The 22,340-nt window shown below is 40.8% G+C and overlaps 1 protein-coding gene across 2 annotated transcripts; it reads left to right on the forward strand.

The window, feature by feature from the left end:
• The first annotated feature begins 10,816 nt into the window (after positions 1-10,816).
• Positions 10,817-22,046, forward strand: PTHLH (parathyroid hormone like hormone). 2 transcript variants are annotated; one of them, XM_024575771.4, is made up of 5 exons: positions 10,817-10,892; positions 11,182-11,414; positions 11,938-12,060; positions 17,673-18,095; positions 21,583-22,030. In XM_024575771.4, the coding sequence occupies exons 3-5, from the start codon at positions 11,960-11,962 to the stop codon at positions 21,590-21,592; spliced, it is 534 nt and encodes a 177-aa protein (XP_024431539.2). In that variant the 5' UTR covers positions 10,817-10,892; positions 11,182-11,414; positions 11,938-11,959; the 3' UTR covers positions 21,593-22,030. The 2 variants fall into 2 exon arrangements, with proteins under 2 accessions (XP_024431539.2, XP_024431540.2); XM_024575772.3 differs by lacking the exons at positions 10,817-10,892; positions 11,182-11,414 and adding an exon at positions 11,432-11,762 and having other exon boundaries at positions 21,583-22,046.
• Positions 22,047-22,340: the final 294 nt, after the last annotated feature.

Below are 22,340 nucleotides of genomic sequence, written 5' to 3' on the forward strand. Positions count from 1 at the left end.
GACCAATAGGAAGGGCAGAGTTACAAACAGACTGCCCCACACCTACTTGTGGGGTTTGAGAATCAGGACGGATGTCTCTACTGTAGAGGTTCCCCCTGAGGAGTGAGGAGTCCCAGCCCCCTTACCAGGCTCCCCAGCCCGAAGCTCCAGTGCCAGCAAGAGGAGTCCCCACAACAGCTGGCTGTGCAAATTAGCAGGAATACTCTCCCAGTGAAGAGCACTGCTAAAAACACAGATGTCCGCTTAAAGGGCCCAAACACAGACTCCCTTGCTCACAAACACTCAGTCTAAGCTCCAGTGAAAGAAGAGCAGCTCAAAAGGCACCAGAGAGATACAGAGAGATACTGATTTGTGTGACTTCCAGGCAAGGACTAGAGGGACAGCCATCATTGTCCCTGTGTTGAGCCCTCCCCTTCAGGGCCAGCAAGCACAAGTGAATGCCAAATTTGAATCTGCATTAGCCTGGTAAACACTGCTCAAAGCTCAAAGCGAGGTTTAAAGAAAGGAAACACTAAACATCAGAGCAGGAATAAACAAAATAGAGTCTAAAAAACAGTACAAAAGATCAATGAAACCAAGAAAAGATAAACAAAATTGATAAACCTTTAATCAGCCTCACCAAGAAAAAAAGAGAGGATACCCAAATAAATAAAATCAAATATGAAAGAGAAGTGACAATTGACACCACAGAAATACAAAGAATCATAAAAAAAATACTACAAACAATTTTATGCCAACAAATTGACAGTCTGGAAGAAATGGATAAATCCTAGAAACACAATCCTCCAAGAGTGAGTCAAGAAGAAAATGAAAATCTGAAGAGACCTATAACTACTAACAAAATAAAATCAATAATGAAAAAACTCCCAGCAAGAAAAAGTCCTGGATTGGATGGCTTCACAGGTAAATTTTACCAAACATTCAAAGAATTAACAACTGTTCTAAAACTATTCTAAAAAACTCAAGAGATGGGAAGAGTCCCAAATTCATTTTACAAGAACAGCATTTACCTGATTCCAAAACCAAACAAAAATACTACAAAAAAAGTAAATTATAGGCCAATATATCTGATGAACATAGATGCAAAAATGCTCAATGAAATATTAGCAAACCAAACTGAGCAATACATTAAAAATATCATACACCATGATCAAGTGGGATTATACCTGGGATGAAAGTTTGGTTCAATATCTGCAAATAAATTAATGTGATACAACACATAAACAAAATAAAGGATAAAAATCCCATGATCACATCAATAGATGTAGAAAAAGCATTTTACAAAATCCAGCATCCATTTATGATTAAAAAAAGAAAACCTCAGCAGTATAGGAATAGAGGAAACATATCTCAACATAATAAAGGCCATATAGGACAAACCCATAGCTAACGTCATACTCAATGGTGAAAAGATAAAAGCATTTCCCTTGAGATCAGGAACAAGAATGTCCACTCTCACCACTTTTATTTAACAATATTGGAAGTCCTTGCCACAGCAATCAGACAAGAAAAAGAAATAAAAGGCATTCAAATTGGAAAAGAAAAAATAAAACTGTCATTATTTGCAGATGACATGATACTATATAGAGAGAACCATAAAGATTCCAGCAAAAAAACTATTAAAACTGATAAAATGAATTCAGTAAGGCAGCTGGACACAAATTAATATTCAGAAATCATATGCATTTTTATGTACCAACAACAAGCTATCAGAAAGATAAATTTAAAAACAATCCCATTTATAACTGCAGTAAAAATACCTAGGAATAAATTTAACCAAGGAGGTAAAAGATCTGTACTTGGAAAATTATAAGACATTGAAAGAAGTTGAAGAAGATAAAGCACATTGAAGCATGTACCGTGCTCATGGATATGAAGAATTTAACCAAAATGTCCATACTACCTAAAGCAATCTATAGATTTAATACAATCCCTACCAACATACCAATGGCATTTTTCACAGTACTGGAACAAAGAATCATAAATTTTATATCAAAACACAAAAGACCCCAAATAGCCACAGCAATCTTGAAAAAGAAGAACAAATTCAGAGGTAGAACACTACCTGATAGTACACAAAACAGCATGATACAGACATAAAAACAGATCAATGGAACAAAATAGAGGGCCCAGAAATAAACCCACACCCACATGGCCAATTAATCTACGACAGAAGAGGCAAGAACATATAATACAATGGTATAAAAACAGTCTCTTCAATAAATAATGTTGAGAAAACTGGACAGATACAAGCAAAAAATTAAACTAGACCATCTTCTTATACCATATAGAAGAATAAACTCAAAATGAATTGAAGATTTAAATGTGTGAACCAAAACCATAAAACTCCTAGGAAAAAACATAGGCACAAACTCTCTGACATTTCTCTTAGTAATTTACATATATACGCATACATATACACACACACATACCACACATATACATACATACATGTATATCATGTAGTATTTTGTGATATATGTATATATCACATATATATATATCACATAGTATTTTGTGATATATATGTATGGCTTTGGGCAAGGGAAACAAAAGAAAAACAAATGGGACTAAATCAAACTAAAAAGGTTTTGCATGAAAAAGAAAACCAAGAGCAAAATGAAAAGACAACCTACCAGTTAGGAGAAGATATTTGTCAATGATACATCTGATAAGGTGACAATATCCAACATTTATAAAGAACTCATACATTTTAACACCAAAAAACAAACAATCCAATTTAAAAAATGGGCAAAGGAACCTAATAAACATTTCTTCAAAGAGGACACACAGGATGACCAATATACATGTGAAAGGATGCACAATGGTCACTAACCATCAGAGAAATGCAAATTAAAACCATCAGGAGATGTCACAGCACATTTATCAGAATGGCTATCATCAGCAAATCAACACACAAGCGCGAGCAAGGGTGGGAGAAAAGGGAGCCCTCCTGTAGTCTTGATGGAGTTGCAGATTGGTGCATCCACTATGAAAACCAGTATGGAGGTGCCTCAAAAAATAAATAAATAAATATAGAACTACCTCATGACCCAGCTGTTCCATTTCTGGGTATTTATCTGAAGAAATACGAAACACTAACTGGAAAGATACATGCATCTCTAGGTTTCTTTGCAGCATTATTTACAATAGTCAAGATAGAGAAGAAGCCTAAGTGCCCATCAATAGACGGGCACATATATACAATGACATGTTGCTTGGCCATAAATAAAAAAGAAGATGTTGTACATATATACAATGACATGTTTCTTGGCCATAAATAAAAAGAATGCAATTTTACCATTTGCAACAAATGGATGGACCTAGAGGATATTATGCTAAGTATAATGTCAGACAGAGAAAGATAAATACCATACGATTTCACTTATATGTAGAATCTAAAGAGCAAAATAAATGAACAAACAAAAAGGAAGCAGACTTACGGATACAGAGAACAAACTGATGGTTGCCAGGTGGGAGGGGTATTGGAGGGATGGGTGAAAAAAGTAAAGGGATTAAGAAGTACAGAGTGGTAGTTACAAAATAGTCATGGGGATTATAAAGTACAGCATAGGGAACACAGTCAATAATATTTTAATAACTATATCATGCCAGGTGGGCATTATATTTATCAGGGGATAACTTCATAAATTATATAAATGTCTAACCACTATGCCGTACACCTGAAACTAATATAAAATAATATTGAATGTCAACTGTAATTAAAAAGTTAAAAAGAGAGAAGAAAGAATATATATACTATATGATATTTTCCAAGATCAAAGAGTTTTACATAAGGACTTTTGAAAACAGATCTAAAATAATTTAAAATATTCTTTCATTTCCCAAGAGTCAGGAGGTAGGTAGAAAGAACTGCAATTGAATTTGATTCCACAGATATATTCAAAGACCTACTCTGGGCTCGCAGCAGTATTGGGCACATTTGGAATACAATAAGCAGAATACAAACAAGAGACAGATGGAAATATATATATTTGCTCCTAGACAATTATACCAATTGAATGCTTACCTCTTGAAAGCAGAAAAATAGTTTAGTGAGGGTTAATACCCTCCCTAATCAATTTATTAAATTGAATGAATAAAAGAATGAGATCTTTAAAATATAATAAACACACTTTCGAGGAAAATTATTTTTAAATAAATAAATGGGAGAAAATTAGATTAACTTTAAAGGGAAACAATTCTCTTCATGGTACAGTGGAGAATGCTAAACAACCAAGGGGTGGGGGGTGAGATCCCTATATTTTATAAACAAATAGAGAATAAATGAATAAAACCTGTTTCTACCATTTTATTTTTATCCTTTCATAGAGAGTAAAGAATTTATACTACAAAACTAAACTTCTAAATTACAAAATCTATTACAACAATAATAAAATATTTTTATGCTGGTTTACTTCATACTTTTCAGGGAACCAGGTAGACATTCAAACCTCATTCTATGAATTTTTACAGAAAAAGGATAAGTGAAATCTTTTATAACAATTCTATTGACTTAGGGAAATATTTAGAAGACTATATAGAAGTATTCTGTTTTTCTCCATCAATTATTTTATTTTATAGACCCAGAAACTGAGAGCAAGAAAAGCTATGGAAAATTATTGAATCATAATTCTTTCTATTTTACATGAGGCATGCTTGAAGTTGTTTGTACGTTTGCACGTGCACACACATACACACTTTTCTTTCTGTTAAGTGCCACACCACAGAAAAAGGGAAGGGTGAACGCAGCAGGCACTGACCAGTCCCAATCTGACGTCTGCTACGGGATTGTATAAGAGTTTCTGTTATGTGCTGGATGTTAGTTAGATATGCTCCCAGAAATAAAGGTACAAAACACAAATAAGAGTTATGAATGTTTACAATTTTTTTTAGCTTTCATAGCATTTAAGGGAATTCGTTAATCTAATGGAGATGAGATCTCTGCTAGAGATAAGTAAGGGGGAAATTACCAAAAGAAATTTAAAGACAAAAAGGCAAAAAATATGGTGGTAATTAAAAAGGCAAAGCGGTCTTTGCCTTAAACATATATAAGAGCTTGATGAAGTGTATGAAGATTTCTTCCTAAGAGTATGTCTCGAGAACTGGGCAGAAGTGTCCTTCACAGAGATTGGGCCTGTAACTTCGCAATTATTACAAGGCCACATTTCCTCCTTTGATAAGAGTGGCAATCAGACCCTCCTCAGGGCTCTGGGGAATAATGAAGTCGTCCCTATGAACAACAACATTCTACAAAGATTCCCAACTTCTCCTTGGGAAGGAACTGACCAAAATCTCTGAGACCCCTGACAATATCCTTGTAGCAGGTGAGTGTGTGGACGTTCCCATAACGATGCCACGGGTTCAAAGATGCTTTTAACAACTGTGAGAAGCATGACAAGATCAGCTTGCTTCTCTCTCTTTACAGAATAGAACCTTAGAGTAGGCAAGGGAAGTAGGCTAGGGGACCGACAGACGTTTCTAATCCTGTGAGATGTTGCCTGCAAGAAAGACACCTTCAGGAAGGAGCTAATAGGAAACCTACAATTTAGAGTCGGAAGTTTTTTTCCACCTATCCTGAGAATTTTGCCTCTGCAAGAGCACGTCCCAGAATTGGGCAAATGAAAGCGTCCGGTCTCGTGCGGAGCGCACACCGGCTTGGTAGCCCGCAGGCTTGGGCTGGAGGCCATCGCGGCCCCCAGCGTGGGGGAATGGGGGGTTGCGCCTGGCCACCACAGCCGGAGAACGCACCTCGAGGAGTCATAACCACCATGGACAGCTCACTGGCTTCCCCAAGCCAACTCTGCGCCATTCAGAAACTCCACGGGAGCCACCAGCGAGGTTCGTTTTTATGCCCCGGAGAGATGCCCTGTGTTCCACGGTCTACACTGCCCGTGATCGCCAACTGCAATCACTGAGCAGCTATAGAGAGAGCGGTCTTCAGAAATTAATAAGCGTCTCCTTGCCCCACGCACAGCAGTCCTTTAAGGTGCCATCTAAAAATCAGACCGAGAGAGTTCGCGGAGAAAAGTTTGTTCCACGTCCCTTCATTTCCTCTCCTTGCCCGCGCCGCCCCTCACCCCGCCTTGCCTTTGCAGATTGTGTTAAATGACGTAGAGCAGACAGCGCCCGCGGCTCCCGCAGCGAGGAGCTTCGCCGAGCGGTGGGAAGCGCGCTGCAGGAGAGGAGCCTCTGGGCTCCAGGAGGAGAGGCCGACCCTGCTCACCCCCATGCAGAGCCGACCTGAGCTGACACTGGGCCGCGGGCCGGCGGTACATCTGCCCCGCACTTCTCCTCCCAAACCCTCCACCCGGGAACTTATCATCACTGCCTGCCGGGGGCTTATGTCACTGAGTCGCAGACTGACCAGAAGGGAGAAGGAAGGGAAAAGCCCCACTCGCATTCTCGGACCCTGTCCTCGGGTCACAATGTTCCCGAAGCTTCCTTTCAGTCTGCAGCCAGAAGCAGTGCCCCTCCGGGGAGGAGGGGATGGGCATGGCCAGAGACTCTGACTCCACCAGCGTGAAACGGTGCACACGGCCCTGCAGAATGGGACACAGTGCGAAGGCCTTGAGATTACCACTCGAGACAGAGCATACTCTGTGCGGCAATCAGAGCTCCAGATTCGTAGCGAGAGAAGTCACGGGAGGACCAGGGGACGTAGCTAGATCCGCCAAGGGGCCCCCCGGGCCTCTGAACTTTCTATGAAGCCTAAGATCCCCGAGAACCAAGCCCGCGTCCTCCTACGGGATCCTATCAGCAATGGGAGACCCAAGACTGTAATGGGAGAAAAGGGGTGGGGGTGGGGGCTGATAAAGATCCTTCTGTTACCCTCAAACCCCTCCCAAGACCCTGAACTCCTACCCTAAGAGACACACGCCTCCCCTTCCTGCGGAAGCCGGGAAACGAGTTCAGGCAACCTAGGGGAGGGAGCACGTAGCTTTCACGTTTTCTTTATCGGAGGCCTTATTTCTGACACAAATCTCAGCAAGGGCAGGCAGGGCCAGCGGACACCTTAATTTCGAGCTCAAATAGAAATAGACACAATGCCCCATCTATGTGTGTGCCTTTCTGCCTGAGAGGATGGGCACCCCAGTGCTGCCTTGGGGACAGACTGTCCTGGCTGGTTTTGCGCCAGTGGCGAATGGTGTTAGGGAGGTAACAGTTTCCCAGGTTTCAGTAACTCAGGGGCCATGCCTTTCAGACAGCCAGGGCTTGCACTTTAAAAAAGGACAGTTTCCCTCACGGGGGAGCTGGGCGTCAGCCAGGACGGCCGTGTGGCACTGCCAGAGAGCAGTTTGAAGTTAAGGAGTTGTGGTCTGAGTCAGGTGGGACTTGAAACTCGCCCTGTGGTCTCGCACAAGTCCAGAGCTGCCTACTTCAGGAAGCCAAGAACTTGGCCCAGCCAAGGGCATTGGACGGGCTTCAGTCCAGGAAATCAGGACTCATATGCTTCACCTCCATTTTCTCTCCCTCTTACACACATGCACACACACACACAGATGTGCGCACACCCCATCACTGGCCAGAAGAAGACTCCTCAGGTGCATTTTGATGCTCATGGGTTTGGGAGGTGCACAAGTGCTGGACTTTGGATGACTGGTCCCTAAAGAACCCCATTTCCTAAAGACATTCTCATCGCACATTGGATTAGGCCCCTCAGGGAAAACTGCCTCACTGCTGGGCTTTCTGGTCCTGTTTGGGGAAAGCTGTGCACTGCCCAGGAAGTAGGGAAGGGTGAGGCTGGTGTGAGACCCACTCTCCCAGTGCGGAAACTGGTGTGAGACTGATGATGCATGTCTAGGCACTTCTCCCTGAGGCAGTTCCTCCGGATGTCAGCAGCCAGTCCTGTTCCTGGAGAAGGCAGCCCGTTTCAGTCTTATCCTCACCTAACTCCAGAGATGTAATCATGAAACATATCCTTTTGTAGCCCTATTTGGGATTTAAAGTTACTACATCCCCTTTATTGCTACCTTGGGGTCAGCTGGCAACAGCCTTCTCTCCAGTCTCAGTCCAGGCAAGTAATGGAACTCATTGTAATGGGGTCAAAAGATAAATTTATTTGAGTTAATTATGCAACCTTCTCTATATAAACAAAGAAAAAGTTCAGAGTAGAGAAGGGATGAGTTTAGTTGTTTGGTGTCATAGGATTTAAGAAATATAGCTTGGAGCTACAGATGGGCAAATGTTAAATCTGCATTAAATCTTATTGGTAATAAGATAAGGGCATTTCTGAGCCTAGGTGCACTGTTTAAAGAACTGTAAGTACTTTCCTGGTTTGAATGTTTGTTTCATTGTTGTTTGGGCTAAGGAGGAAAAAAAGGAGAAAGATGAAAAAGCCAAACATAAATGCTTTTTTTTCTAAATTGCAAGAAGAGATATCAACCAGTTATTTAAACATGAATTTAAGTGTAAAAGTCACTTAAAATTTTAGAAAATTCTTTTAAAATTGGGCTACTCTTTCATGTAGGTGTAGATCCCTCAATGCTAAACTGTCTTCACATGGAACATTTCAGATTAAAGACAGGCCTTCAAATCCTCCTGTTTGCTAAAGCACATTGATGTAATAGTAAGGCCTAAGCAAACATTCAGTTTCTACTGGCACTTGTTCTATTCCTAAGCAAAAAAAAAGAGGGGGGTAAAAAGGTTTCTAGTGTGAAGTCATCTCATTTGCATTCACATGTCCTCAGCATTACCATAGAATTTACTCAGTTGTATTGGAAACTAGATTATGATGTCAGAAAGTACACTTTTCAGGAAGACAAAAAGTCAGAATCCTGGGTATATATTGAGGAGAGTTTCTGCTGAAAGTAATGAACAGGGCACCTGAGAAGAGGTACCTGCTTTCTAGCTTTCTAATAATTGCATTTGGTGGGAACAGAAAAGAGTCCTTACAGGAAGTTTTTCATACATTTAAGATTTAATTTTACTTTTTAAAGAACAAAAAAATATCACTTCTGGAAGAGACTGCTAAGAAGACCTTCCTCCAGAGGAACAGAGAAGACTGTAAATCAAGAAAAAGGTGAAGTAATAAATTATAAGGAAACTTTAGTATTCCAAGTATATAAAGACTATTTAATTTTCCTGTGTCTATATTTTCTCGTTTTGTGAGGGAGAGGAACTTCTAAAAATATTTGATAGATGTTTTGCCATTAATACCAGAAAAGTGAGTGGGGAGGGGGGAGGAGAGAGGAGGTCAATTTTGTTTAATTAGTAAAAAAAAAAAAAAAAAAGCAACACAAATAAAAGCAGTCTGTTGCTGTTTTTATAATGTTCTGAGAGTATAATAAATTCACTTATAGCATAAGTGATTTAATATTTTTCAGTCTTGGGTTTAACCTTTATTGGGGGATGGCTGACTTTCTAAAGCCTGGATAGTTTGAAAATTGGCTAGGTACCTCTTTTTTTAATTGTGGTAGCCAATATTATCACTTTAATGTTAAAAAAAACTTGCAAGTATTAAATGGCTCATTTGTGATGTACTTTTTTTTTTTTTTTAACAGATTTCCCCCTTCAGATCTAATGATTACACTGAGGCGCCTGTGTCTTTTTGGAAAGAATTGAATATAAATCAGAAAGTGCTGGGAGGTTCAAAGGTTGGCATTTTTGAATGTTGTTAACTTTGTCTTTTCATGCCATGCAAATAGGTCTAACATTTAGAAATTCTTAAATGTTCAAGGGAAATTGTGGAAATTCCCAGAGACTTTTTTGTTTTAGTAGGAAGAAGCCAAGTTTTTTAAAGTATGAAGTGTAAAGTAATCAAATGAGAGAGTAGCTTCTGAGGAGTGACCCCCACCCAAACTAATCAGCAAACGTTAACTGCTGGCCAGCTAGCTGCAGTTAAGAAGGTGGAAAGGGAGCCCGGAGAAGTGAGGGCCGGTGAGAGGGCGCTGTTTCACCCACCCTCAGTTAATCTCTGGAGCATCAGCCAGAAAGCCAGACTTGATTAAGGTCAGACTCTCTTAATGATCTGAACTCTCTAAATCACACTAGCCTTCTAGAGAATACTGAAATCTACCATTACGATTGCCTCTCTAAAAAAGCAAACATCCCTTGAATGCTTCCCAACCAGCCGTGTTCATTTCAAAGAGATAGAGGAACTCTTTGGGAGGGTTCACATCCGCTGCAATCCTTCCTAGATGATACTGCCCAGTAATTCACAGCGTCTTTCTTCCCCGCCCAAGAGCTTTGGGAAGAACACCCTGCTTTCCCTTTGCTTTTCCGAGGCAGAGCAACATAAAACGATAGTTTCGCTGCATCTGCGAGCTGAAGGGACACGGATAGAGTCACCCTAGAATATGCAATCGGGGACTGGGAGGTGACGGGGCGACGGAGTAGGTTTATCCGGGAAAGCGTGGGTTAGACGCCTGTTGGCGGGCCAAAGGACCTTGTGCGCTCCCCAGGAGTGTTGGTTCCCCTCTGTCATTCAAAAGGGGGTCTCCATCATGTGCGCGGGTTTTCTTGGGCAGGCTCCAGATGTCCTCAGCTGTTCTCAGACAGTAAGAAATGTAATCTCACCTGAAGTCTGAAACCGTTTTAACTCTTTTAAGCGAAGAATCTCCCCCTCCCTAGCCGACTCTCCCCACTCAGTTTGTCCCAGGAAAGGCCAGAAAGTAAGGTTCCCATCTCGCTCTCCGAGCTTCCAAGCGAGCTTAGGGCTCATTATAGCCACGGGCCCTCGGCCTGCGACCTCCCTGCCGAGGATTCCTGGTGCCTGCGCTCTCCGGCCCCAGCTGCTTTGCCTCCTCCCTGCCCGGTCGCCCCCGGCGGCCGCGCGTCCGGCTGCAATGACGCGCGGGGATCAGTGGCTGCCCAGGGCCGTCCACACGCCCTCGGGGATTTCAGATGGTAGATCAGCCGGGCAGCCCGGAGCCCCGTGAGACCCAGCGGGGGTGAGCGAATCCGCCCACGCTCCCGACTCCAGGACAGCGCGGTAGGGCTGGCGATCGGGGTGGGGCTCCGCGGAGCTCGAGGCTGCATTGGGGGCGGTAGGGCGGGAGGCGGGGAGCTCCTTCGCTTGCTGTGCATTTCCCAGCTCCGAGCTCCTCTCTGCTCGCTAGACCCGCGGGGCCGCTCTGGCTGCCCGTTGCCGCCCCCGCCCCCTGGGCACCCGCGCCCTCACTCGCCCCGCGCGCGTTCCTAGGGCGCCACCTCTTTGCGACTCGCTCACTTCTCCCGCAGGTTTGCCTGGGAGCGTGTGAACATTCCTCCGCTCGGCTTTCAACTCGCCTCTAACCTGCGTCGCTTGGCCAGCATGCCTCCCCGCCCGTGAAGCGGGGCCACCGCCCCTCCGCGCCGCTATTAGCCCGCCCTCGTTGCCACCTGGCCCTCCTGACCGACGACACACGCACTTGAAACTTGTTCTCAGAGTGTGTGGAATCAACTTTCCGGAAGCAACCAGCCCACCAGAGGAGGTAGACAGACAGCTATGTGTATATATGTGGGTCTCCCTACAAGTGGCTCTGGAACAAGGCGGCCTAGTTCGCAAAGAAGCTGACTTCGGAGGAGGAAACTTTCTTCTCTTTTTAGGAGGGGATTAGCCCTGCTCCAGGAACCCAGGAAAACTGCCGTCCAGATTAATTAGACATTGCTGTGGGAGACGTGTAAACACGTTCGCTGCTCATCATTGATGCATATATAAAATTATTTCATTTTGTTTATTATTTCAGAGGAAGCGCCTCTGATTTTTTCCCCCCTTTTTGGTCCCTTTTTGCCTGTGTGGTTTGGCAAAAGCACAGTTGGAGTAGCTGGTTCCTAAATAAGTAAGTGCTGAGAGGATTCAGAGAAAGTTTTTTTTTTTTTTTTTTCCTTTGCAACTTGGGAGATGCCCTTGATGTTGAAGAGGCTATTTGAAATCAAGCTAAAAGGGGCAGCGGGTAGTTAAGGGAGATGGAGATTCTGGACTGACACTTTGGGTCACTTTCCGCTCTGTCGCAGGTCCTGAGAGCGAGAGGAAACGATGCTGTGGAGGCTGGTACAGCAGTGGAGCGTCGCGGTGTTTCTGCTGAGCTACTCGGTGCCCTCCTGCGGGCGCTCGGTGGAGGAGCTGGGCCGCCGGCTGTAAGTGTCCCGTCCTCTCCGGGGCTCCGGGAGCGGGCTGGGGAGGACAGTGGGAGAGGCCGCCAGGAAGGGGCGCTGCCCACGGCTCACCGTGGCCACTGATGCTCCTGGCCGAGTTAGAGAACAGGGAGATCCGGCTACCTGCCGGGAGGCGAGGCTGAGCCCGGTTCTCAACCCCAGCGGGAGAACTGCTTGAACCTCCAGGAAAGAGAGCTGAGAAAGATTTCATATGAGTTTCCATAAGAGAGAGCGTTTTGTTTGGTTGGTTTTTGTTTTGGGGGGTTTTTTTACAGAATTTCCTCTAGACAAAGATCCTCTGCCTCAAGTGAAAGAAAAGGGTTACTTTCAGGACCTGGGAAGGTTTTGAAACGCTGACGAATCCAAGAGATTTAGATAACTCGAGGAGGAAGCAGAGGGATGCAGGGGAGCACGCCTGCGTGCGCTTCTATACATACTGAATGTGGGTGGCAATTGGTGTGTGCAAAGCAAAAACCTTACATCCAGTTTTACTATGAATGACATAACTCTAAGCATATAAAATGGACCACATTACATAATGAAGGCATATTATATAAGAAAGTAGTGACAACTTTGCAATGGCACAACTCCAGCGTTAGTATTGATACAGTTCAGGAACGCTAGGGTGCTTGATTCTAAAATCAGTATTAGGTGTGGAGACTTTTTTTTTCTTGGAATTATGGCTAACAGTTATTTAATCTGGAGCCCCATATCTGCACTGTAGCCTGACAACGTGTATTTTGGAATTCTCATTTGGTGATTCTTTTAAGGATAATTTTGACTTTAAAATACGCATAGGTCGCAGCACACCAGATAAATATCCCTGTGCGGTAGAGTAGTACTGTCTTCATAATCTGTTGGACCTGGCAGTTCTTGAACGGGCGTGACACTGCCTTTGGGCATCTTTAGGCTGCAGGCTCATTGTTCAGCATGAGAAAACCATAAAGTTTGGGAAGGGAGAAGAGTTTGCCTCTGGAGAAGGAATTAAGGGAAACTTTCATGCTCACAATAAAAATAGCAATATCTAATATTTACAGTCAGGTTCATGGTGCTCCCTTGTAAATTCCCAAAGGTGTACAAAAAGGCAACAATTTTATGGGCCCTTGGTCTATTATTATTAGAGTAGAAAATCCTTAAGTGAGATTACTTTAGACATGTCTGAACCTTGGCACCAAAATGAAAATCTATTATGAATTTCCCAAGGCAAATTGTGTAGAACATTGTACTGAAAATAAGGCCGCATTGTATTCTTCAAATCAATGTTTTGTTGATGTATTTCTAAAAATTGTCTTCATACTTTTTGCTCATTTTGAGACTTGTATTAAATTCTGTGATTTAAAATCCATACATAAATACAGATGAAGAGTGAGATTTTTTTTTTAAGTGTGAATTTTTAAAAGCATGCTTAAATACTGTATTTATTTGGCCAAGAAATACTGTCTTGGAAACCAGCCAATTTTTTTCTTTAAAGTTGCTTAAGAAATACCTGTTTTCTCTTTTGAGAAACAGTAAATGGACCATGATCAAATCCACAGTTACGGTTTTAAAACAGTGCTAATTGTCCTGAAGTCTATTTTTAACTCTTTCTTTGTTGCACCTTGCAAAAATACACATCAAAAAAAAAAAAAGCCATTTAGCAGCCAAAGACTCTGTTATAGTTTTGTTTGTGGGTGAAATATAATATTGTAATCAAACACACTCAGCAGATGGTTATAAAACTACCACAAAACATGCTCATAGTTAATGGCTAATAGATCATTACATTACAGCCATGGCTGAAATCATCAGTAGATGAAGATGTTTCATCAAATTATTATAGCCAGATGGAGCTTTAAAAATGTCATTTTTTTACATTGCTGCCAAGGAGCAGTAAAACAAAACATTAGTCTACGATTATGCTAAATCAACCTAGTTTCTTGAAAGGGATTTTAACATAAAATCAAACTATGTTATTCCCCAGTTACTTTTCACACCAATTTTTAAGGAAACTGCTTTAGATATTTTCCTGACTAGGGGCTAACATTTAAAGGAGAGGAAACTACCACAATAATGATGTCAAGCCATGAAAAAAGGGCAATATGGGTTTATGAAACTTTTGTACCTGTGAATCCGAAAGACTTTAATTAATGAAGCTAGAGAATGAGTGAGTTGGAGGCTGGAAAGTGAAGTCTATGGGTTGCAGCAGGTAGCAACCTTTGTGTTTAAGTTAGAGGGGGGAACCCCAGCAGATTCAAAAACCTAAAACATCATTGGCTGATTTGCTGTGGAGCCAGACTGGGTCTATTCCACTTAATGAAAAGCATAACTTTTGACTGAGTCATTTGGGTTGGAAGGGACTCCTGGTGAGTCATTTTAACTCTAACACCCTAACCCTGACTCTTCCATGTACCACAGGACTGTTCTTCTCAAACCCAGAGTCCTTTAGGAGCCTTAGCATCAGCAAACGCATGTTGCTTCTTCCGGTGCTGGAAGAGGAATGTCCATCACTCTGTTTACTGTCTGTGTTCCTTGAGAGTTCCTTCGAAATTTCATTTTCCCTGAAGACTCCCTTGAGGGTGATTTTTCTTTAAAACAGAATGGCCATATTTTGATTGAATTTAGAGTTATCTATGTTAAGCCTTTCCCCCCACATTTTTGCAAATTTTTTTTACAATAATCAGTGGAGACCATGAACATAACATACTTGTTTTTCCACGTTGGAGATTCAGTATGTGATGCGCTCCATGTGGACCGCTGTGCTGTGTCATGCTCACCGACACAGAGCGTAGCAGACCGTTGTTGAGGCCATAGTTACAACTTACATATTTCAGAATTTTCTGAACTGAAATTCTCCTTAATCTGAATGTATTACTCATTACCTATGTGTATCTAGTTTGTACAAACTCATCTGTTATCCTTGTGTCAGTTTACGTCTCATTTTGAAAATGACCAGAACACTCTAGGGACCTTCCTCCTTGTTAACAATAAAGATGCCATCATATGTCTGATCTTCTAATGCAGTTGCCCAATTAGAAATTCATTCTTCACAATAGTTTAAATACAGAAGTCTTTGAATCATTAAGTAAATTATGTAATGGCATTTCAGATTTAGCATTGAGGAAAGTCTGCATTTTCTAATATACTAACAACCCCAAAAGGCAGAAAGAAGTTTTGTACCTCACAAGAGATGTACTATTTTAAACTGGACAAAGCCGTGCCATATTGCAGGCTTTTCATAAGAGACAAGGATAGAAAGATCACTCCTTTTCCCATGAGAACCATCCTGGGCAAGTGCAGCGCTTGACTTAGGAAGACACTGTGACGCACAGTTGACGGGCTGGCCAAGATGACAGGCATATATGCCAGTTGAGGGGTCGTGAGCAGTGTGGCTTGATTAGAACACACAACCATTAAAAGTTTTGGCTACAGGGTAAGCTAGAATGGGTTGTATTATATGTTTGGAGAGCAATACAGATGGAGTGCATGTCTGCCAGGAATTGAGAAAGAAAGGAAATTTCCAAATACTATAAGTGATCATTGCTTAAGGACTTTTTAATGTGACATTTTGCTAAAAGATATTTACTAATCTGCAATACTTTTGAAATATGCAGTTATTATCAGTCTTATTCTTTAAAAAATGTTATTAGAGGATATAAATATATTGTACCAAAGCCTCAAATTTGTAGATTATTAAAAGTTTCCAGAGTACTAACCATTGCCACAGAGTAAGTGAATTTTAATCTAGTCACATGTGGCACCTTCAAAAAGGAAGAGAGACTTCTTCATGCCTCATTTAAACCAGGCTCCTGTTAAATTCCTTTCCATTAAGTCATGTCTTTTTTGAACAGCTACATGGCTTAAAGTCAGCTCACACACTAAATTACTAAAAGGAAGCTGGCATTCCAACTAAAAGGTCCAGAGAAATAATGAGTGTTTTTTCATGTTTTACCCTTCTTGGACTCATAGTGTAACTAGACAATCTGTCTTTACCTCAATGAAAACCCAAACTCTAAGTGTCCTAGTTCTTTATTGCAATGAAAATGGACTTCTTGGGGCCATAAGCTTAGGAAAGGGGTAGATTGCTGTCCACTTGCCCATTGTCGCAGTTCCCACCACAGGTTGTTCGCTCTGTGCCCTTTTTTTCTTGTTTTCTCAACATACACTTCAGCTTCAGGAGGAGAAAGGGTTGAGGAAGGTGAAAAGCATCTTGGCTCTGAATCGAAAGAACTCATTTGTGGAACCCTGGCTCTGCCTGGGGTCGTTGGGTGGGCAAGGGTGGGCATTTACGCTCTCGGAACCTCTCTTTCCCAATCTATAAAAGTGAAGATGGTGCTATTTGTTACTGTCATGTTTCTTTGAGGAGCTAAAAGAAGGTGTATAGTGAGAGCAATAAGGGACCCAGATACCACTGCGTCTCAGGAAAGTAAGGCCACACGGGACGTGGCCCTGTGAAATACCCTCAGACACTTTTGAATATGGATCACTTTAAAGGAAGGTTTATTTCAATGGTAGAAATGCAGATTGGAAGCTGGTATAATATGATTGATTAATGTGTGTCGTCCTTAAATATGTTTAACAATATATACACAGACTAATAAAAGAATTCATACGTGAACATTTTTTAAGCAAGAGCCAGGGTATGAACTAAAAGGATTGATAGAAAATTAGTTTATTCTTTTTCACTATATTTTTATGAGATTGCTGATTAAATTGAAAAATCACATCGTATTTATTCATAGAAATTTTTAAGACAAAGAACAAGTAGAAAAAATGAATTTCTTAACCAAGTACTAAGGCTAATACCCTCTAAAATTCTAAGTAAAAAAAAAAAACACAGAAGAAATAAAATGATCTCACTTAATTTAAACACACAAAGAAACCCATTTTAAAGAGACCACCCACTACTTTACAGAAATTTATGCATGCTTTCTGACAGTTGGTCTTCAAATATAGATTCTTAGTAGCCTGCAGTCTAGTATGTTAAAATTCAGTCTGTTAAGTTGTTTTCTAGACAGGCTTCACCGCTCACTTTATCCTTCAGTCTTTGTTTGCTTTTACTCTTACAGCTCGCTGTTCTTTAAGATTCAGTATTATTATTTTCTTAATGGGGGAGCTGTGTGTGTGTGTGTGTGTGTGTGCCTATGCACACCTGGGGCAAGTAAGTACTCAGGTAAAATCTGCCTCCTTTTTATTTTCCAGGCTAGGACTTAAGAATTAATTTCCCCAACAGAACTCTGAAAAACTTGAAAAGCAATTCAGTGGTTTCTGTCCATTTCCGAAAATAACTGAATCACCTTAAGCTGGGAAGGGAGCATAGAAATCACTGAATCTGACCCCTTCCTTTTAAATAGATGGGACTCCAGAAGCTCAAGAATATTTGTGTCCTTGCCAAGGTCACAAACCTAGCAAATGGCAGAGCAGGTACACTGAGCTAGAGCTACTAACTGTCCTTCCACTCTGGCCCCTTGCCTGCTCCCAGAGCTTGCTCCTCTTCCAGCCTGTGCCCTGTATGGGAGCAACCAGAAAACTGAAGAGCTTTCCTCATATCTTTGTGGTTTCTACCAACAACTAAAATTTCATTGCTTTCTTTCTCTCCTGCTACTTTTCCCTTAAAGCAAAAGAGCCGTGTCTGAACATCAGCTCCTCCATGACAAGGGGAAGTCCATCCAAGACCTACGGCGACGATACTTCCTTCAAAACCTGATCGCAGAGATCCACACAGCTGAAATCAGAACTACCTCGGAGGTTTCCCCCAATTCCAAGCCTGCTCCCAACACAAAGAACCACCCTGTGCGATTTGGATCTGACGATGAGGGCAGATACCTAACTCAGGAAACCAACAAGGTGGAGACATACAAAGAGCAGCCACTGAAGACACCTGGCAAGAAAAAGAAAGGCAAGCCTGGAAAACGCAAGGAGCAGGAAAAGAAGAAACGGCGGACTCGATCAGCCTGGTTAAACTCTGACATGGCTGCGAGTGGGCTAGAAGGGGACCACCTAGCTGACATCTCCACGACTTCGCTGGAATTCAATTTCCGGTAACTGGCTTCCTGGCCCAGAGCCTCTCCTTGCTGCTCTCAGCAAGGGTGTGTAGCTTCCCTTCTGCCTTAGCTTGAACAAACCTTTCTGCCCCACCCTCATCAGTCACTCCACAAGCTGAACACTTGCAAAAGCAAGATGATTCAGAATATTGTCTGACTGAAAGCAGTGTCCTTCTGCCCCCACAACACAAACAGGGCTTTACTAACCTGTTTCTCTCCATCCCCGCACCCCCACACCAGTCTTTGAATACTCCACTGAATAATTTAATTTCTTAGTCAACCTTCAGAAGCTAGTGGTCGTCTTCATCATTCGCTAGAGTCTATTTATTTCCCCACTTTCACACCTTAGCAAACTTTCCTGATCATTTTCCATTTCTTACTTTTTGTTTCACAAGGGAGAACCTAGAAAACTTTGATGTGATCTACAAACAGTACAGAATATCTTACCATAAACGATTCTGAGCCATTCACATTTTTATTTAATTAACTTTATTTAGTTAAATTTTAAATTTATTTATATTTAAATAAATTAAAATTTTAAATACATTTTACATTTATTTAATTAAATTTAACTTCAGTTTCTACCAACTTATAAGGAAAAAAATCAAGATTTCTGAAAAATTTTTAAGTATTGGCTTAGAAAGGATAAGTTTTTCTCATGTACCTATTTGCCCACTGGCAAACTGAAATAATTTTTCTAGGGTGTTGCAATAAGAATAAACAAACTTCATATCTATGTGGTTTGTTTATCCGTAGCTCACAGATGCAGGTAGTAATGACATTCACAGACTTTGGAGCCAAATACCTTGGCTTCAAATCTTGGGTCTGAACCTTGGATAAGTTACTTGATCTAAGACTTACTTTCCCCTTCTCTGACATGAAGATCATAGTTGTACCAACCTCATTGGCTGGGTGAAGATTAAATGATATTACATGGGTTAAATGCCTATCATGTAGTAAACACTCAATAAATTGCAACTTATTGTTTTGGCGCTTTTAGACATGGTTCTGATTGTTCGTTCTATCTATATTGGTGTGTGTGTTTCTGTGATGCATGAAAAGGGGGGAGAATATTAACCTCATTTTATAAACTAGAAAACCAAGGTACTCCACAGTGAGAGGACCGAGCAGTCCTGGGAACTGGGGTGGTGCCTCCTCGGAACTGGGTTTATTTCCCCATTTCCTGACACTCAGGCCAGTGCTGTCAGTGCTGTCTCCTGCTCTATGCATTTCCGCTGATAGGGTCTGTTTTGTTTCTTACTTCTTAGTACAGCGCTTATGTGGGGTTTGAAAGAACGAGGGAAACGACACACGAATGTGCATATGCAGCTGCTGACCTCATCATTTGCGTCCCCTCTTACATCTCTATTTCTTTTCTCTGACTAGAGATAGGATTACAGAGTGATGTTTCAAAGGGGAGGTTGAACCTATTTTACTATCACTTCTCTCTTTAAGTTGACAAAACCCATCCTTAAATAGCATGTAAAATAATAGTTACACTGGGTAAATAGTACAGCTTCAGTAATCAGTGGGCAGTGGCATTAGTGAAATTTTCAGCACAGTGAAGGACCTGTTCTGCACGTGTCTGATGGATGTATAAGGGGTAGCAAACCTTGTAAGTGTTGGCGCAGTGCAGATACCCACTGTATTTTAACTGTACTTATTTCTAACTAATGCAAGGACTCTATTGCCAGAGCCTATTTTTACCCATTGTCTTACTCTCTCTAAATACATATGCGTGTATTTTAAAAACAGAAGTATTCGTACTTTTTTATGGATTTTATTCATTTAAAATTTGCAATGCTCTTAAGTATCCAAAGAATTAATGAAAATCAGCACTCGTCAATTCTTATTCCAAAGCTATCCCTAAGCTAAAGTACATCTAGTAAAAATTAGGCAGTTGCCTAATCAAATCCAGACCTGGGACTGAAAGAAATAGAATGTTTCTGCTTCTCCTTTCTGTTCCCTGGTTGTGAGGAACATTCATGGAAAGCACTGTTTGTTTGGCAGCCAGATGTGGGCATTCTCCCAATACAATCCAACAGAGGTGCAGGGAAGAGTGAGGAAATTTAGAAGTGTGTATCAATATGGGGCCATACAAATTTTGTAGTACAAATAGAATCTTTTCAGAATAACAATTTTGAAGTTTTGTAGGCAACCAGACTTTTATTACTATTCTCACTCTAGTCTCTGCATTGTTTGTATGATGATCTGAGTCTGATGAGATGGCAAGCATGAACTTGATTACAATATATGTCACAGAAACTGCTGAGCTAATACCGTCTGGCTTCTCCTCACAAACCATTCAGTGGGAAATATGTAGCTTTAAACTTAGGAAATTTTGATGTTGCAAATAAGATGTCCAGATACAGTAGGACTCATTTCATTCAACACATATTTTGCCTTGGTAAATATTGACTTAGAAATAATATAAAAGATTTTCAGTACTCAAAAGAGCTAGGACTCTAAAGCATCACACACATATAATAAACATACACATATTGTTAGGTCATGTTATACATTTTCCTTGGCTAGTCTAATACATGCCTTTGTTAAAGGGAAATCAGAAGGAAGGGTAACAAGCCATCTAGCTGGGCAGTGTAAAATATAATTAAATGACCTTTTCCTTGATCCTTTGATTTGCTCCTTTTCTTTCTTTCTTTCCTTATCAGAAAATAATTTTTCAAAATGCTATTCATTCCCTCCTTGCTTGTGCGATTTTATACTTTTAAATCAATTGATTCTTTTTCTCTCATTTAAAATATGCTTTCCCAATTTCTAATGCAAGATCCATTCAGAAAACCAGCAAAGTGAGAACCAAATAATTCTATCTTAATTTTGGCTTCAAAAACTAAAATCCAGTAACAGTTTCATGCTTTAGTGTTTAAGGACAATTAAGAAAATGACAGATGTCATGAAATCATTTACCAAACATACTCTGTTGAATTATGCATCCTTCTGACCTTTATCCCAAGTCACACACTTCTGATTACCCTTGCAACAGCCCATGCTCTTAGGAAGAGACTGGCCAAACGAGAACCTGGAAAAATAAGACACCAGTGGATTACCTACATCAGGCATCGCTGGGGAATAAACTTCTAAGCAACGTGTATTTGATGATGGATTGCACCACCTAGCCTTATTTTCAAATTCTCAAATGTGTGCCTTCTCTTCTCAAACTTGCCAATTGGTGGCACTGGAAAATCTCACAGGGTCTCCTATTTTCTGACAGACTGTACTGAGAAACGCAATCCCTTCTCTTTCTGCAGTACACTGACTGTTAATTGGACTAAAGACTACAGCAGAGGCTGTAGAGAGTCAGGTGGACCCCACAGTCTCCTCCTGTAAGAGACATTTACAAAAAATCCCCCTATCTCTTTCTGTATGATTCTGTGTTCCTTTATTTATGCCGTTTATTTTATGTCTCTTTACTTGTAAGGAAAACTAACCTATTTTCTCTTCTTTCCCTTCTTTCTCTTTTCAGGAGGCATTGAAATTTTTGCAAAGAACTTCAGAAGACATATTGCAGGATTCTGTAATAGTGAACATATGGAAAGTATTAGAAATATTTATTGTCTGTAAATATTGTAAATGCATTGGAATAAAACTGACTCCCTCATTGCTCTATGAATCTGCACATTGGTCATTGTGAATATTTTTCCAAGGCTAATCCAGTTATTATTGTCACATTTACCATAATTTATTTTGTCAACTGATGTATTTATTTTGTAAATGTATCTTGGTGCTGCTGAATTTCTATATTTTTTGTAACATAATGCACTTTAGATATACATATCAAGTATGTTGATAAATGACACAATAAAGTGTCTCTATTTTGTGGTTGATTTTCATGAATGCCTAAATATAATTATCCTCTGCATGTAAAAATAGCAGTATTTTAAATTTGTAAAGAATGTCTAATAAAATATAATCTAAATTACATCATGACTCAGAAGGTGAATTATATCCTTTAAGACTTCTAACAGAAGGAACACATTGTAATTTTTATACCGTATTTGATATGGCCTTAAGTTTAATATGTTTATATTGGTACATATTCCAACATTTTCACATTAGCTTTAAGTTTAAAATCACTTAAAATGTATTTCATCCAAAATTTAAGTTCAGTTCAATAGAATGGCTGAACTACCTAGACGTCATTTTATGAAGTATGTCCAATTTGAAGTGAAGACGGGAGAGGGCAGAAAAAAAAACAGAGAGAAGTCAGGAGAAAAGATTAAT

This window comes from Desmodus rotundus, chromosome 3 (assembly GCF_022682495.2).
Source record: "Desmodus rotundus isolate HL8 chromosome 3, HLdesRot8A.1, whole genome shotgun sequence".
NCBI lineage: Eukaryota > Metazoa > Chordata > Mammalia > Chiroptera > Phyllostomidae > Desmodus > Desmodus rotundus.

Coding starts and splice junctions, on each gene's coding strand:
- PTHLH (XM_024575771.4), top strand. CDS start 11,960: ATGCTGTGGAGGCTGGTACAGCAGTGGAGCGTCGCGGTGTTTCTGCTG. Junction 12,061..17,672: donor GAGGAGCTGGGCCGCCGGCT/GTAAGTGTCCCG, acceptor TTTCCCTTAAAG/CAAAAGAGCCGTGTCTGAAC.